The following is a 15,616-nucleotide window of genomic DNA, read 5'->3' on the forward strand; positions in this document are numbered from 1 at the left end:
TTTATTGAACTTCTGTCCCAGAGCCCCTCCATATCCAAGTTAACTCACAGTCCCCCAGCATCCCAGGATGCTTTACACTCCCCAGCAAACCCCTTCCCCTGCCCCCTCGCAAGGTAGGTGGGCTAACCCTGGCCCAAACTGTCATTTCAGTTGAGCAGGGAGGTAGCCTCCATTACCCCCAGCTTCTGGCTTTGGCCGCTGCAGGCTTATGGGGCATTTCCACAATGAAAAAGTGAATGTCTGTTCACTCACTTATCCATTCAGTCTATGCAGCTTAGACTAACCTGCAAAAATTGAATCGATTCAGCCTTGGGCTTTTTGACTGTTTGTACTTGGTGTAAATATCTCTGATTAGCCTGTCCTTTACTGGGTGCTTTTGCTTCATGGATCTTCTCACAAAATACTTTTGGCTACATAGGAATATTGATGTGTTTACATATAGGAACATGATGGCAATTTGATCCAGCCTTTCCATAATTGAATAAGTTATGGAGGGCTTTAGGATGTATTGTAGGACTACCCCTTAGTAGATACAGTATGCAAATGTAATTATAATCTGTGGGGCTCTTGCTCTGAGGAAGGCCCAGAGGTCTTCATGTTATTAGACCTCTATTCTTTTCCATATCTTGTATTATCTTCAGCCTTCTGAACAGACAATAGTGTTTTTACCTTCTGAGCAATTGCATGACAATACATTAAACTTTCTACTTCTACTAATATTCTATTTTAATATCAATAGAGTCTCTTGGAAGTACATATAGAATATAATATAGTACCTAATAACTTTAATAATGTTTTTGTTAAAAAATCATGTGAAAATTAAAGATCATCTGAAAGCTTCTTTGCTTGTGATGAAAAATTGTTTTAAATCTAAGCAATCCTTGAAATTTGTGGTACCTAAGGGTGTCATTTCCTAGAAAGCATAGCTTACTACTTGCTAAAAAGAAGGCCCTTAACTAGAGGAGGGGATTTGTTACAGTAATGGCCAGATCTTCAGCTGAACAGTCTTGAAAATGCAGCAATGATCAGCAAGTTCAGGCTCTCAACTTTTACTGCAACTTTTTTTTCTAACAGTCACAAAGCACTTTTTAAAATATGCAACGTGACCCTTGAACTATACATATCCCCCATGTATATAAAAATAGAGATGACTTCTCTCATAGTTGGGATACAGTCTATATACATGGCACACAAACTCTTTCAAGGCTAGCAAATAATCAAACTCTGGCCTGAAGTAACAATAGTCTGTTCAACAGAGATAGGCAGGTTTCTTTTCTTTTTTTCAATCCACAGGATAGCTAGAAGGAGAAATTTAAATGTTGGGCAAACTTCATACTACTAATATTTACTCAAATCCATGATGAAGCTTCTTTCCAATTTTAACATAAGGGAAGCCCCTAATCTTGGCTTTAAGTGTGATGGTACAGACTGCTTTTGCAGTGCTAGCTCTAGCTGTGACCTGGGATCAGGGCCGGAGTGGCAGCTGCGGTGTACTCCTGCCCCGCAGGGTTGCAATCTCAGCCTTGGTCACACCCCACTCTCTCCCCCTCCCCTTCCTCATTCCACAGCCTTTGCTGCTCCTGTTCCTCCCTCCCTCCACCCACCCAACCCCACCCCCCCACCTTCTGCTGCTTACCCTCTGGCTCTGGCAGGCTGTGGCCCTGCTCCAGCCCTAGGCCAGTGTGGTAACAGTTGCTGTGGCACTGGCAGCTGCAGCCAGGTCTCAGAGCCCAGAACATAGCTGTTGCCACCCCTACTGGGCCAAGCTGGAGCCAGAACAAACAGGTGGAGTGGAGCCAGAATCTTGCCAGAGTTGGAATGTAAGTGGTGTGGGCAGGAAGAGCCAGAGGTTGTGTGGGGAACAGACAAGGAGGCAGAGGCTACAGGGAGTGGTGGGAGATGCCACTGGGGCAGGCAGCAGGGCAGGTGCCAGGGTACAGGCGACAGGGCCAAGTAGCAGTGGGAAACATGGCAGGGGGCGGAGGATAGGTAGTCATAGGATTACAGGGAATGTCCACTTATGGATTAGAAATTGGTTTCAAAATAGGAAGCAAAGAGTGAGTGTAAACGGTCAGTTTTCAGGATGGAAAGAAGTAAACAGCAGGGTCCCCCAGAGATCTGTGTTGGGACCAGTGCTATTTAACACGTGCATAAATGATTTGGAAAAAGGGGTGAGTAGTGAGGTGGCCAAATTTGTGGATGACAAAAAATTATTCAGAGTGGTAAAGACCAAGGCAGACTGTAAGGAACTACAAACGGATCTGGCACGATTGAGGAAATGGGCAACTAAGTGGCAGATGAAATTTAACATAGATAAGTGTAAAGTGATACATCTAGACAAAAATAACCCAAGCTATACCTCCTATGATATGATGGGCTCTATGTTAGCTGTTAGTACACAGGAAAGAGATCTGGGAACCACTGTGGACCATTTGCTGAAAATATCAGCTCTTAGCAGGCATCAAAAGGCAAACAAAATATTAGGGATTATTAGGAAGGGAATTATAAACAAAACAAAGTATCATCATGCCCTTTTATATATCCATGGTGCACCCACGCCTTGAATACTGTGCCCAGTTGAGTTCCCCAAACCTCAAAAAGGATTTACAGGAACTAGAGAAGGCACAGAGAAGGGCAATGAGGATGATTAGTGGTTATGGAAGGGCTTTGATATGAGGAGAAATTAGAGGCTTGGTCTAGTACATTTTAAAAAGAGATACCTGAGGGGGGACATGATACGGGCTTACAAAATACTAAATGGTGAAGAGAAAATAAATAGGAATTTATTATTCACTGTCTCTCACAATACAAGAACTAGGTGTCACAATGAAACTAGTAGGTAGTAAGTTTAAAAGTAACAGGAGCAAGTTCTTTTTTATGCAGAGGGTGCATCAACACATGCAACGTGATAAACTCTGGGGCAGTTTGCATTGGAGAAAACTGTTCCTTGGTGCAGCGTCTTTGTGTGCACCCAGGATCACAGCATTTTGAGATGGGGCAAAGCAGGCCTGGGCTGACAGGGGGTCTGGGAGGTCAGCCCCAGGCTCCGGGTGGTGGTGTCAGATAGTGGGGGAGTTGACTGGGGCATGAGGGTGCTGAAGTATAGGGCTAAGCAGCAGGCAGCCCCCACACTTTAGCGCCCTCATGCCCCAGCCAGCCCTTGTCACTGCCTACATGTGCATTTCAACAGATTAAATTACTTCACCATAGGACAATACTGTCCCCGACAGTACTATCCTGTGGCAGAGTTAAATTACTGTGTCCAAATATTGGCATGTGTAGACTGTGACTACGGTGGAGCTAATTAGTCACCTCTGCAGTGAAGCACACATGTGGATGCACCCACTATATAGTTAAAGTGTATAACTCATTGCTATCAGATGTTGTGGAATCTGAGATAGTTTAACCAGGGAGGTGGTTAAAGAGGGATTAGATGCATTCCTGGAAGAAAGGGGTATCAGTAGCTGTTGAGCATGGCAATTAGGGGTACAGCCTTTGAATCCGAGCTTCCCAGACCTTAAATGCTGGCGGCTGTAAGTGAGAGAGGAACAGTGGGGAAAAGAACCCTGGGCATACCCAGTTCACCCTCCTTTTAAGGATCCACTCTCTGCAACTGCATGACACAGGCCTATTTGCCACCTTAAGGGGTCATGCGTCAAAAGCTCACCAAGTGAAACTATAAGCTTTCCTCAGAAAGGCAGGCTACTGGAAAAGTGGCAACTGATTTCTGGGGACAAATGTTGATAAAACAGGGAAAGAAGAGAAGATCAGAGGTTTGTAACTACTGCAGCAAAGGAGGACACTGAGCGGAGCACACTGGACAGTGTCCACTGACCCTTGAATGAGACCAAGGAACCAGTGGACATCGCTCAGTGAAACTCCACCTCAAAACTGAATCAGACCAGGAATGGGAAAGTGGCCCTGCAGTCCCCAGGGACCTTCCCAATCAGAGCCACCTTCTTGATGATATAGATGGTGAACTTAGATGGGGCCAGGAGGAGTTTAACCAGGAGGTCCTGGGACTTGGTGGTATCATGGAGAGGGAGTGCATATAAGTAAACAGGTGAGGGGGAAAGTGCAGCCAGAACCTCAGCAAGAGGTTCTGGAGGAGGCAGTGAAGGGGCTGCACCCTTGTGCACTGAGTGCACCCTGCTACTTGGTGTGAGGATGGGATGGTGGAGGGTGCAGACCATGGGTGTGTAGAGCCAGTACAGTGGTCAGTTCATGGGGGATACCAACCTGGTTTGTTTCTGGTGAGCTGGGGAGGTTCACGAGGCTTGCTGAGGCGAGTACCCCATGATGAGCTTAGGGCATGGGGTGGGAAATACTAGGTGATGGGGACTACCTTCATGAAGGTTCTGGTCAATGTAGGCAAGAGCGGTGTCCAGCAAGGTGGCTTTGACTTTGTGGAGTATATAGCAGGGTGCGTGCAGCATTAGGCAGCTCCATGCACCAGGCCAGCATAACAGGATCTGCCCACCCCTGCTTGGCATAGTCCAGGAGATCCCAGATATGGGCAACGTTGGCTAGGACCATCCTTCAGTGCACCCAGGGCACCTCTATTACTATCACCACCAGCTGGAGGGTTTTCAGCAAGGACTCGACATGCTGGGTGCCTGCGTCTGGGAGCCCAGAGGCAGAGACGGATAGACGTACCCAGTATGAAGCTCTCTAATCCTCTATCAGTTTGTAGAGGGGTGGAAGAATATTGTGCCAGAGCTATGCTGAAAAATTGGTTGGTATATCCACAGCAGTATAGCACCCCCAGCAGCTGGACACTGAGTGGGAGTGGGTAGTGCATAGCTGGACACTGAGTGGGTGGCTGGGGACACAGCACCACCACCTCCCATGAGCAGGGCCAGGGCGTGGCAGGAAAGTTTACCGGGCTAGTGTGTGGTGGCAGTGGCCAATGCATGCAAGCTTCCCCACCCTGCAGAGGGGCACTGCTGCCCTTGCCCTGCCCCACTCCTGCTCCTGGGAGGCAGCAGTGCCCCATCCCCACCTGCCTGCATGTAACCCCCTAGGACCAGTCCAAGTACCTCAAAGTTACACCTGGTTGATAACCCCTGGACTAAAGTAAGGGGTGAAAACAAATTCTGCTTCTTTCACAGAATTTTCAAATGGTGCTTTGAAAAGTAGTGTTAAAGGCTGTCTGTCCCTGTTGGGACACTGTAATGCAGGAAAGGTGTGTGCTGATACTTTTTGTACTCTCTAGCTCCCCAGGCAGGTAGGAGTGTAGAATGATGTCCACAGAGACTTGTATGGGCTTAGTTAAGTGATCACGGCGGTGGGTTAAAACGTAGCATGTTTGAGCTCTCATCCCATTTTTGTAATATATTCCCTTGCATGGGAAATAAGAGGTGGAGATCATGCTTGGGAAGGAAGAGCTTGTGCATTAATTGCAGCTTCCAGGTTATTTTTTGCCTTGGTTAATTAGTGGAAATAGCACAAACCAATCTTGCATTTTAATGAAAAATGCCTTTGGATTTTCTTAGGTATTAATTAAAGATCATACTTTTCTAACTGACCTACATTCTTAAAGTTGCATTTCTGCTTGTGCGGGTTCACTGTGTGTAAGAGAGTGAAAACCAGAAGGGATATACAGTTTTTTAACTGCTGTGGCTTGCTGCCTATGTTCCATAATGCTGGGTCCAGATCTAGGGAATTCTTTGCAGAGAACTATGAATGTGGGAGAAAGAATCCTACAGGATGATTTACTCTACTTGTAGTGGTTTGTCATACATACAAAATTAGTTACATTTGTAACGCATACAATCTTTTAAAATGGAGACTCAGCCAGCCAAGCAGAGGCACTGTCATGCATATGAGACTCAAGTCACTCCCCACTCCCCAGATCTTCTGCAGAAACATTGTGTTCTGTAAACCAGTAGAAACTATATAATACTGTCCAGGCCCAACACAACCTGAAAAGGGAAACTTCTTTCAAGCAAAATGGGTTAGAACTGGAATTCCTAATCTGAGCAGTTAAGTGATTGAAATGATGCTGTAATGTTGTGTTCATCTTGTCTTCTCTGTGCTGTGGCTTTGTCAGTGCATGTTTTAACTGTTTTGGCAACTCCTTCAATAAAGCAGTCTTTGTTCTCTGCCATTGGTGAGGAAATAAAAATGTTTTTACAAGCTAGAGGTAGCTTAGTGTTTTTACTGCAACTGTCTGGGAGATCAGGTAGGGATATGTCTGGCAGCTGATGACCTGCTACAAGATATTTTAGTGTTCTAACACTATTTAGCAGTTTGGTTTTTCCATTGTCTCAACAGTTTCTCAGGCACCTTGGTCAGTCTACTTTGTAGCGCTTGTGTGTGAAGAGGCTCCAAGAAGAAGTTATAATGCTGAGCATGAATCCGTCTCTCCCATGTCATTTCAAATGCATTGTCAATTTATTAATTAATTATTCTACAAGCAAATATACCTATTAGATGTATCCTAGCACTGGTGATTGAAAACAGGGCATTTTATCTTCTGGATTCTCCTTCAAATCCTGCTTGGATTAGTAGAATTAAAGTTCCTATCTGGCTCTTCCATGGCCTGTGACGTGTTGGCAGGCCCAGTTTCTCTGAGATGCCCATGTTAATAAAGTCACACCATGATTTAATTTTGAGTAGATTTCTCAGCATTACAATAAACCAATTTGTTCTGTGGTTATGAGTTATTTCCAAATGGACTAACTTGAATTTTTTATGTCCTTTAAAAAGTTCACATGTCCAGAGACAACACAGTTGGTACAAGCTAAGGATCTAAGTTTAAATTTGTCCTGAGCATTGTTAGACTGAAAGGTCAGGAAATGATTGATTTTTATTCACAACATTTAAAAAAAACAAAAACAACTTTCTTCCATGCACAGAAGCACAGAAGTTGCTAGCTCTCTCTAAAAATACAAATCTGGTTATAGTCTTTCTGACAACTGAAAAGCTTTGTACTGTGCTTTCTCTTGGATATTTTATAAGTCTAACATTCCAAAATTAATTTTTAGAAGTATTTGGTTTTTAATTTGAGATCAGGAGTAGCTGAAGATGTCTACCTAGTTACTCATTGCTCTTTTTTCAGTTTCCAGAGTTGACTTCACAAACCTAAGTGAGAGACTATTCTACCTTACAAAATTGTTTGTGTAAACTTTAGCAAAGAGACACCCAGATAGGGCACATATAAATACTTCAATGATCTGATTTTTTTTTTTTTTTCTTTTTTGTGTAGTAAACATGGCAGAGGTGGTTTTTGATCCATTGTTCAAAGTTACAATGGTGGTTGCCACAATTCAGTTTATAATCTACTTCCATAGAAAAGACTGACATTTGCATTTTTATCCAGAAAGAAATCTGAAGATGGGCCATACTTCCTTATGTTAAAAGTGGAAAATAGGCAGGAAAGTCTTAACTACCTGTGGATATGCTGAGGGAAGTATGGGAAGAAAAGAAACCCATTATCTGCCTTTTAAAGAGGGTGGAAGAAGAAAGGAAGACATAATTAACATAGCCATTCACAAAACAGCTAACAGAATTAACATGTTCTCCCTTTAACATATCACAAGCATTTTTCTTTTTGCCTGTTATCTCTCCAAAATTTGAAAGGAGGAAAGTCATCAAGTGGGTTCAGAACATGCCCTAATATGAAGAGAAATTGGGAAAGTTAAAAATTTAGTTTAAAGTTTATTTTAGTATAACACAACAAAGATGGAAAATAATGCATTGGAGCCCTTGAGTGGATTGGTACTCTTGAGTGGATTGGGAGAAATGCTATCTGAGGAGCAAAGGAAGGGAGGGGGAAGAGGGCAGAGGAAAGGATCTACACATGTGGCCAGGCATTAAACTGAGATCATTAAATAAAAGTTTGTTTGCTTTTACTGGTGGGTACCCAATTCTGCTGTCTAATATGCAGTTACATAACATAGCCACTCCCCCTGAAGGAGCTGATTTATATTTAAAAAAATTAAAATCCTCTTGACCCACACCATTCAAAGTTAGGGGAAGTAAAAGGAAACATTTGCATTAGTGGGGATCAGAATTTTCTGATGTACATTAAAATAGATGGAGAACTCCTGGAAAAAATAAGTATGTGCTGTCTTCATGTTTGGATTATCGCTGCCATCTGGGTATTGTATGAGAACACATTGCAGAGGCTCATTTTTTTTTATTTTTTTTTTTAATGCTAATTCTAGGAGCTTGAGACCAAAAATAACTTATTATCAGAGCTAGGTGATAGATTTTGACTCTTTCAAAAACAGTTGTTGTTCCCACAAATGTAGGGCAAATAATAAATTACTGCAAGAATCACAGGCGATGGGCAAAAAAAGACATGTTGCATTTCTGCTTTTTCCCAAATGCCTCTGCATAGTAATAATGGTTTTCTGCCGTGCCACCTTATCCCAGAAATCATTTTAACATTTGCATTTAAATTGGAGAAGGTAACAGAACTTTGGTCCTGGAAAAAGATCTTTGGTCCTGTCTGCTCTCTCCCTATAACAGTGCAGAGCATTTCCCTGCAGTGTGTTTTCCAGTGCTTTTTATGCAAAGATGTGAATCCCTTAGTTACAGCAGCTAGGGCTTTCCCCATAGTTTCTTCCAACAATGAATTTGTCACCCTTTTTTGTCTAGAACAATTGCATTTCCGACTGCCGCCTTCTGCTAGCCTCTTGCTGGTTCTGCAGAGGCACAGTCTGTTTAATTTCAGTGACCTGGAGGATCCAGGCAGGAGGGGGTTAAGGTGCCCCCCAGCGAATCGCTCTTTGTGTACACAGCTGCAGTTTGAGTATGGGACTGAAAGGAAATGGTTAGAGGAAGGGCTGCCTTGGAGCAGACAAGGCTGCTGTGAGAAGGCTGGGGTAAAGAGTAGGGAGGGGGCTTGGTGTGTTACATGCCAGATGTAGGCCTGCCCCCTGTGCCTGTTTGCACACAGTGGTGTGGTCATGCTGGAGCCCTGTGTGAATTGAGGAGATATGATGAGTTAGCTGGTTGCTATGGTGAGGGACTGTGTCACATGATCAGGGTGCTGCTCCAGGCAGTTTGACGTCAGCAAGGAGGTTGGGAGGGGAAGAGAGAGACGAGGAGAGAGAATCTGTGGCAAAGGAGCAGGCGAGCAAGCAAGGAGACTGGGCAGCCTCCGCCTTCCAGGCTCAGGCAAGGGGCAGATCTGCTTGATCGGGGGAGAGCTCCAATGCCTGGACCAACCCAAGCGCTGTCCCCCAATGGAGAGAACAACAACGACATCATCCAGGATAACGGGACGATCATCCCCTTCAGGAAGCACACAGTACGGGGGGAGCGTTCCTACAGGTAATCGGCGCTGGACAGCAGGGGCTGGCTGCCTGGAGGGGTGTGTGGCTTGGGGGACTGCGCCAGGGCGAGGTCAATGCAGGGAGATGACATAACAAAACCGGAGGGCTGCCAGGGGGGCTTTAAAAATCCTCTAGGACTGATGAGCATGGGTCCCGTTTTGCATGCGCTGCAGCCAAGCTGTGCGGAATAGCGCTTGTATTGTCCAGATGGAAAACATTTTGTGAATAGACTTGCTGTCTGCAGGGGCTCCCTGCCTTCCCTGCCTATTGATTAAAAGGGGGGAAAAAAAGCAAGCAATATTTTAGACCTCCCCAAGGAAATCAGGCTGCCGCACACCATTTCTTATGGCAAAGGAGACCTTGGGCAGGCCTGCCTGTGAGTGCAAGGCAAGGGGCTGGCATGGAAGGGGCTTGTGCCTGCCTTGGTGTGCTCAGGAAAAATGGAATCCTCTAGATGAAACTGCAGGCTGTGACGTTAACCCGCCAGATTGATGGAGCTTTGTAAGAATTGTGCTTTCTGATTGGCGGAAGGCTTGACAGCAGAGGTCAGGGTGTCACGCATTCACTAAGATTTCTTCCTCAAAGCCTCAGGTTTATTAGACACAAGGTAGACTGCAGTAGCTTCTAGAAGACACCGCAGATGTCTTGTGCATTTTCTTTAGGATTCTGGTCTTGTTACAGGGAACGCCAACCTTTGCAGCAGGGAGGCAACTGCGTTACGGTTTGGACTATTGAGGCTGGTGGCTATGGTCTTTGTCACAGTTGCTGGCATTTTTGATGAATGGGTTGGCGTATACTGTTGGCAACGTTTTTATGTGAACATATCTGACAGTACCTTTCAGTCGATAAGCTCATTAAAATTGTTTGCATTGTTTGATCAAGATAATGCCGCCCAGAATGCATCTAGTTTTTATGGGCTCTGAGCTGTCAACTTGAAGGGTGATGATATGGCTAGCCATATCTCCTCTGAAGTTAATGCACAGTGATTTTCAATGCTGTCTTGATGACAGCAAAATGCACATCTTACAAAGCTTGTTTTCAACCAGACAACAGGAAATGATACTGTCCTTAAAACATTGCCTCAATATCTGACTAACATGCACTATCTAGATGCACATATGACAAGATCAAAATAGACATGAATGTGTTTTTGCTTAGCTGTCTGTGGAAAATTGCAGTATTTCCCTTGTATTGCTTAAAAATAATCTGACCCATTAATTGTTGATCATGGCAGTAATCACCTGGAAAGTGAATCTTGGCTGAATCTGTGATTCCTCAAAAAAATCTCATTACTGATGCACCATGTTTATGTGCTGATTATGAGATATTTGTGGAAACCAAGTGTTTGGTTTGCCCCAAATACAGTATGACAATGTAGCCTGCTGTTCTTTTGGATGTGTTGCTACTTTCTAGAGGCCTTCAGCACTGTACAGAAATTCCCTTTCTGCCAAACAAGTATTCATTTGCACTTACTTTTAAGGAGCCATCATTAAACTTTCAATAGGTTTTTCCAGATTTTGCAAAGAATTATTTCTTCTGGCAGGAAGCCCTCATTTCCTAGATTTAAATTCCTGCTGTATAGCAGTTTTTAGAGGAAAGCTCAATGTTCATGACATAGAAAAATGAAAGTATTCTGCTGAGGTACTAGGAGCTATCAGGTGCATTTTTGTTAGAAATATTTATTTTAATTTTTTGTGCCTTTAGCATGACTTAGGACAATTGATAACGTTACCTTTTTAATGGTTTGTTTGCAACTGTTGTTCAATTGGATCTTCCCATTACATTGTTACATCATTAAAAAAAACCCACTGGTGAGGTATTTGTGCATCTAGCAATGATAGTCAATTTGCTTGACTCATGACTTGTTGAAATGCTGTCCACACTCGACCGTGCCCAAAATCTGCATTTTGGAAAACCACAATAGTAAAATTACTACATGTGTCATGGTGAAAATCTGTTTATCAGTTGAACAAAACTTTGCTAAAAAACATATGAAAATATGGCCTTGTAGTCTTTCATCTACAATGCCCTTACTGTGTTTAAAGACTGTTTTCACAATTATAACCATACATATATTTACCTGTGGGAATGAAATGCATCACAGATATATCAGCACTAACACTGCATCATTTTAGGATAATATGAATAGTACACTTAAATGTTTAAATGGCAGCTTTATTTAATGAATAATCACTGGAATAGGGGAGTCAGCCTAGGTTTTGTCATGGCTGTGCTACCAATTCACTCTGTAACCTCTGAGTCATGTTCCCCGATTCCTCAACAGAGGTAGTAGCACTTGTCATCTGTAGCTGTCAGGATTTTCTACAGAGCAAAGTGAATAATAAGTTGTTAATTAACTTATTCATAGGAAAAATGTAATACAAATAACTGGTCTTCAGGTCACTAGAACCATGCATCTTCTGCATTTCATAAACCTTTAATGACTGGTTTTGGACTTGTAAGTGCATTTGTGGCATAGTGGGATCAAAGTCCCTTTAACAAAAATGTTACTCTGAAAGGCTGCAGCCTACCCATGGATATCATGCTGGACTTTGAGGCACAAAATTGCCACTTTTTATAAAACTGTCTGTATAGCTTCTTGCAGCACTTTCCTCTACAGCTTTCATCTCAGTACTGATCAAAGCTACCATCTTGCAAGCCCACACACCAAGCTGGGATGCTGATTTGCTTGTTATGTGGTTCCGTCTATAATTAGAAATATGGAATAATTACACCATTTTAAAAAAAACCTAAAATGTGATCTAGAAGTCAGCACTTGTGCAAAACTTTTACAATGGGTGCATTCTGCTCACAATATAGTTTGACAGTGAAGCTTTGCTTGGAACATTTATTTACTCTGTTTGTTACATATTCATGAATGAAGGGCAAATACTACATTTTTCGTAAAGCAGTACAGCTGATAACTTATTTATATCCTTGGTAACATTTCCTGTTTTAAAAAAAGGAAATGCTAAATTTTGCTACTATGCTTCTGATTTTTATGACCGCTAGTGAAAAGTACTACTTGTGCACCTTTTCTTATTATTTTTATATACCTAACTTTGGTATAGCACACTTAGTCAATAGATTTCAAAACACTTGCAGAAGGAGGAAGAGCTAATCTCCTTTCTTATAGATGTGGAGTTGAAATTAAATGAATTGCCCGAGCTCATCTAGCAGGCCAAGGACAGAGAAGGGAATAGAAAACAGGTCTCCTGGGTCCTAGCCTAGTGCTCTCCCCTAAGCTACAGCACTTTTTCACCGCAACCCCGTGAAGGATCTATTATCTGCATTTTACAGAAAAGAGAATATATGGGTATAGAGTGTTGTCCAGACTCGGGTTGGAGGCTGCTACTTAATTCCTAGCTTCCAAATCTGAATTTTCTGTGCTTTGTTCATAACACTATTGCCTCTTGCAAAGTTAGCAATTTTTCTGTATGACTTTATCAAAATGTTATTGCTAATGGAAACGTAGTATAAGAGGGTGTGTTGAAAGATGCATCTCACCATATTTGATTACAGCCATAATGTTTTGTTCAGGAAAGGCCAGAATCAAACAATCAAGAAGCGAAACAAGTATAATATGGCTGGGGAGGAAAGGAGTGCACATTTTAAACCATACCTGTCCACAGCATCTTGTGCCAAGTCTTGGCAGTTCTAACAGTTCACTGTTCACCTCACCTCTTTCAGATCTAAACATACAGATATGGAGGTACTTACTGCTTACGAAGTTCCATACTCCAGATGTAGGAGGAAATTCTTAATTCACTAAGGTAGACAGACTTTGCACCCTTTTCTCAAGATGCTGCAAGAACAGTTTATTTTGTTTTATCTACACGTGGTTGGGGAAACCAGATTTATTAAATGGCCCTTCACTTATATTTACTCGTGTATCCAAAGCTTCTAAGACCATTTGTTTAAAGTTGTCAGAACTTGTTCAGGGCTCTGCTTATATATGCAGCTTAAGTACATATATACTTCTGACACAATCCCTATCTAATAATAAGTATTTGCTGACTCTAAGTGTCCTCTTCCTTTTAAAAGAGAAACTGTTGTTTAAACTAGATACGTAGCTGTGCTGTGCATAATAATGCAAGCTGAGTGGAAGTGATGGCATTCTTATCCACTGATGAAACAAATGGCAGAGTATGACAGTGTGGAGGTTTTAATGGGTTTCGGAGAGTGTGGGTTTCAGGTGATAATTGCTATTGACTTATGGTAGAATGTTTAAAGACTTGCTTAAGAACCCAGGGGACAGGAATTATTTAATATATTTTTCCTTTTCAACAATTATATTAATCCTGTAAGAATTTCTATTTGAGATCCTAAAAAATTCAGCCATATGAAAATCTCCATTATAGGCATCAGAAAAATGTCTTTGTTTTAATGATAGACTGGTTTGGGCCATTTATATTTTACGCTTTAAATCAGTCTATTCTTTCACTGTGTCTAGAGTAGTGGAATTTACCTTTGGGTACAAAATAAATATTCTTTGTTTAAGGATTTATTGCATTATCTTGGTTTGGTTACACAGAGGGCACACTTTTACTAGTCTTATTCCTGCAAATAGTTCCATTGAATTTAAATAAGACCATTCACTTGAATAAATGAGTTGGAAAGGGCCCAAACCTTTATTTCAGCACAAAAGGAAGGAATTATGTAACTGAAATCCGTGCACTCTAGTTTGTGAGGTTTGGTAGAATTGTCAGTGCAGTATGACATTCCTCAGGCTTTGAAAACTTTAAATGCTAGTTGAGGGAAGCCCTACCATAGCTATATACCAAATTAAATTTAACTGTGGATTTCTTCTCATAAGTGTTTTATTGTGGGCTAAGGGCTCCTACTGCATTTGATGGGTGTCTTTACCATGGAGTTAGGTTCAAGAAGTTATGTCAATCATGAGTGGTTGGCATATAAATGAATAAATAAATACAAATTCCATTCTCTATGTTTGATTCTTCTTTGGGCTTTGTAATAACCCTATGTGGTACAAAGTATCACCATGGTGACTGTAAGGTATTCTCATAGGTATTAAATTATGGCATAGGAAGCAGTCAATAGCCAAGGGTGATGCACATGTCTGTCCTTACTCCTTGGACATTTGGTCTTCTTTAAGGTTGGTGTTTCCTCTTATCTCTAATTCCCCAGTCTGTTGGTCTTCTGTTTTTTTTTTTTTTTTAAAGCTAATTGAAGCTAAGTTCTCTAATTCTGGGGTGAATTGGGGGAAGTGTCTCAGTTGAAATAGTTCAGCTGTCAAAAATAAACTAGGGAAGAAGGCTCAGCATGGAACTCTGCTTGTAGGGAGTCTCATACTGTGTAACAAATGTTGAATATACTCCAATATTGCCTCTGGCTCTCAGGGCAAAGGAAGGATCCCTTGTGCAGCAGTAATGGGTTAGCATTTTAAAGTACAGAGATTTCTGTTTTGATCACAGCTCAGATGCTCATTGGAAAGCCTCCTTACAATATGCAAAAGAGCTGAGCACCAGTCATGTAAGGAAGTGAAACTAACGTTGTTTCAAACACCATCTTCTCAGCCTGCAGCCCAGCTCTCTGACCAAAGTGTTCTGGGTGGAACCGAGAGGCTTGCTGCATTTGTGGCTTCTTGACGCATCCTATGAATAAGTGGTTTGTCTGTTAAAACTGCAGTTTGTTGAGCTACATATCATTTCACTCACTTGAGGGCTAGATCCATCCAGCAAAAAAATATAAGGCTAAGCTTTTGGAGAACTTTAACCTGACGTTGTATCATTTAGAAATAAGCATTTGGCTTCTATCCAGCTTTCTCTCTTGTTGAGGGAGACCTTGCTGTTAGGTACATTCCTGCTAGTGAGGTAAGTGTTTTCTGCTGTCACTACGGCTAGCTGTAAAAAAAAAAAAAAAAGCTATGGAAAGGTGGGGGCAGTAGCTTGGGAGGGAGACATGGGGCTGGAGAAATTGCATGTTTCTTGGCTATGACAGGAAGAATCTTATATAAACTGAGATAGCAGCAAGCAGAAATCTTAACTGGGCTGTCTGCCTTTGTTGTGTGCATGATTAGTGGGGGAAGTATGGGCCAGCTGCTTTGTCATGGTTGAGGTGGAGTGTAGAGATGGGATCCTCTGTGCTGTGACTGAATGGTTGAGGGAAGGCATGAAAGCAGACTGGGCAGTCTCTTTTAGTTAGAAGTCTGGGGTTGGGGGGATAGGAAAAAACAGCTACTAAGGTAGATCTGTGCTTGGAAACCTTTTATCTTCTAAATGAGAGCATTTATTTTAAAATTTTAATGTGTGTGTGGGAAGGGGCAGGGGAAATCCTGCAATCATCCTTCCTTCTTCCTCCACCAGAAC

General features: G+C 42.3%; 1 protein-coding gene across 3 annotated transcripts in view; it reads left to right on the plus strand.

Moving 5' to 3' along the window:
• The window catches only part of MAPRE2 (microtubule associated protein RP/EB family member 2), a 103,111-nt gene that overhangs the window by 13,825 nt on the left and 73,670 nt on the right, over positions 1 to 15,616 (plus strand). The window contains exon 1 of one of the 3 annotated variants that reach the window (XM_019547746.1): positions 9,017 to 9,285. The exons of 1 other annotated variant lie outside the window; for it this stretch is intronic. In XM_019547746.1, coding sequence (XP_019403291.1) covers positions 9,167 to 9,285 — 119 coding nt within the window. In that variant the 5' untranslated portion in view covers positions 9,017 to 9,166. Of the gene's footprint in view, positions 1 to 9,016; positions 9,286 to 15,616 lie in introns of those variants that run through there. One more of the 3 variants, XM_019547755.1, reaches the window with a different exon arrangement.

The sequence above is a fragment of the Crocodylus porosus genome, unplaced genomic scaffold (assembly GCF_001723895.1).
Source record: "Crocodylus porosus isolate Cpor-Errol unplaced genomic scaffold, CroPor_comp1, whole genome shotgun sequence".
Classification (NCBI taxonomy): domain Eukaryota; kingdom Metazoa; phylum Chordata; order Crocodylia; family Crocodylidae; genus Crocodylus; species Crocodylus porosus.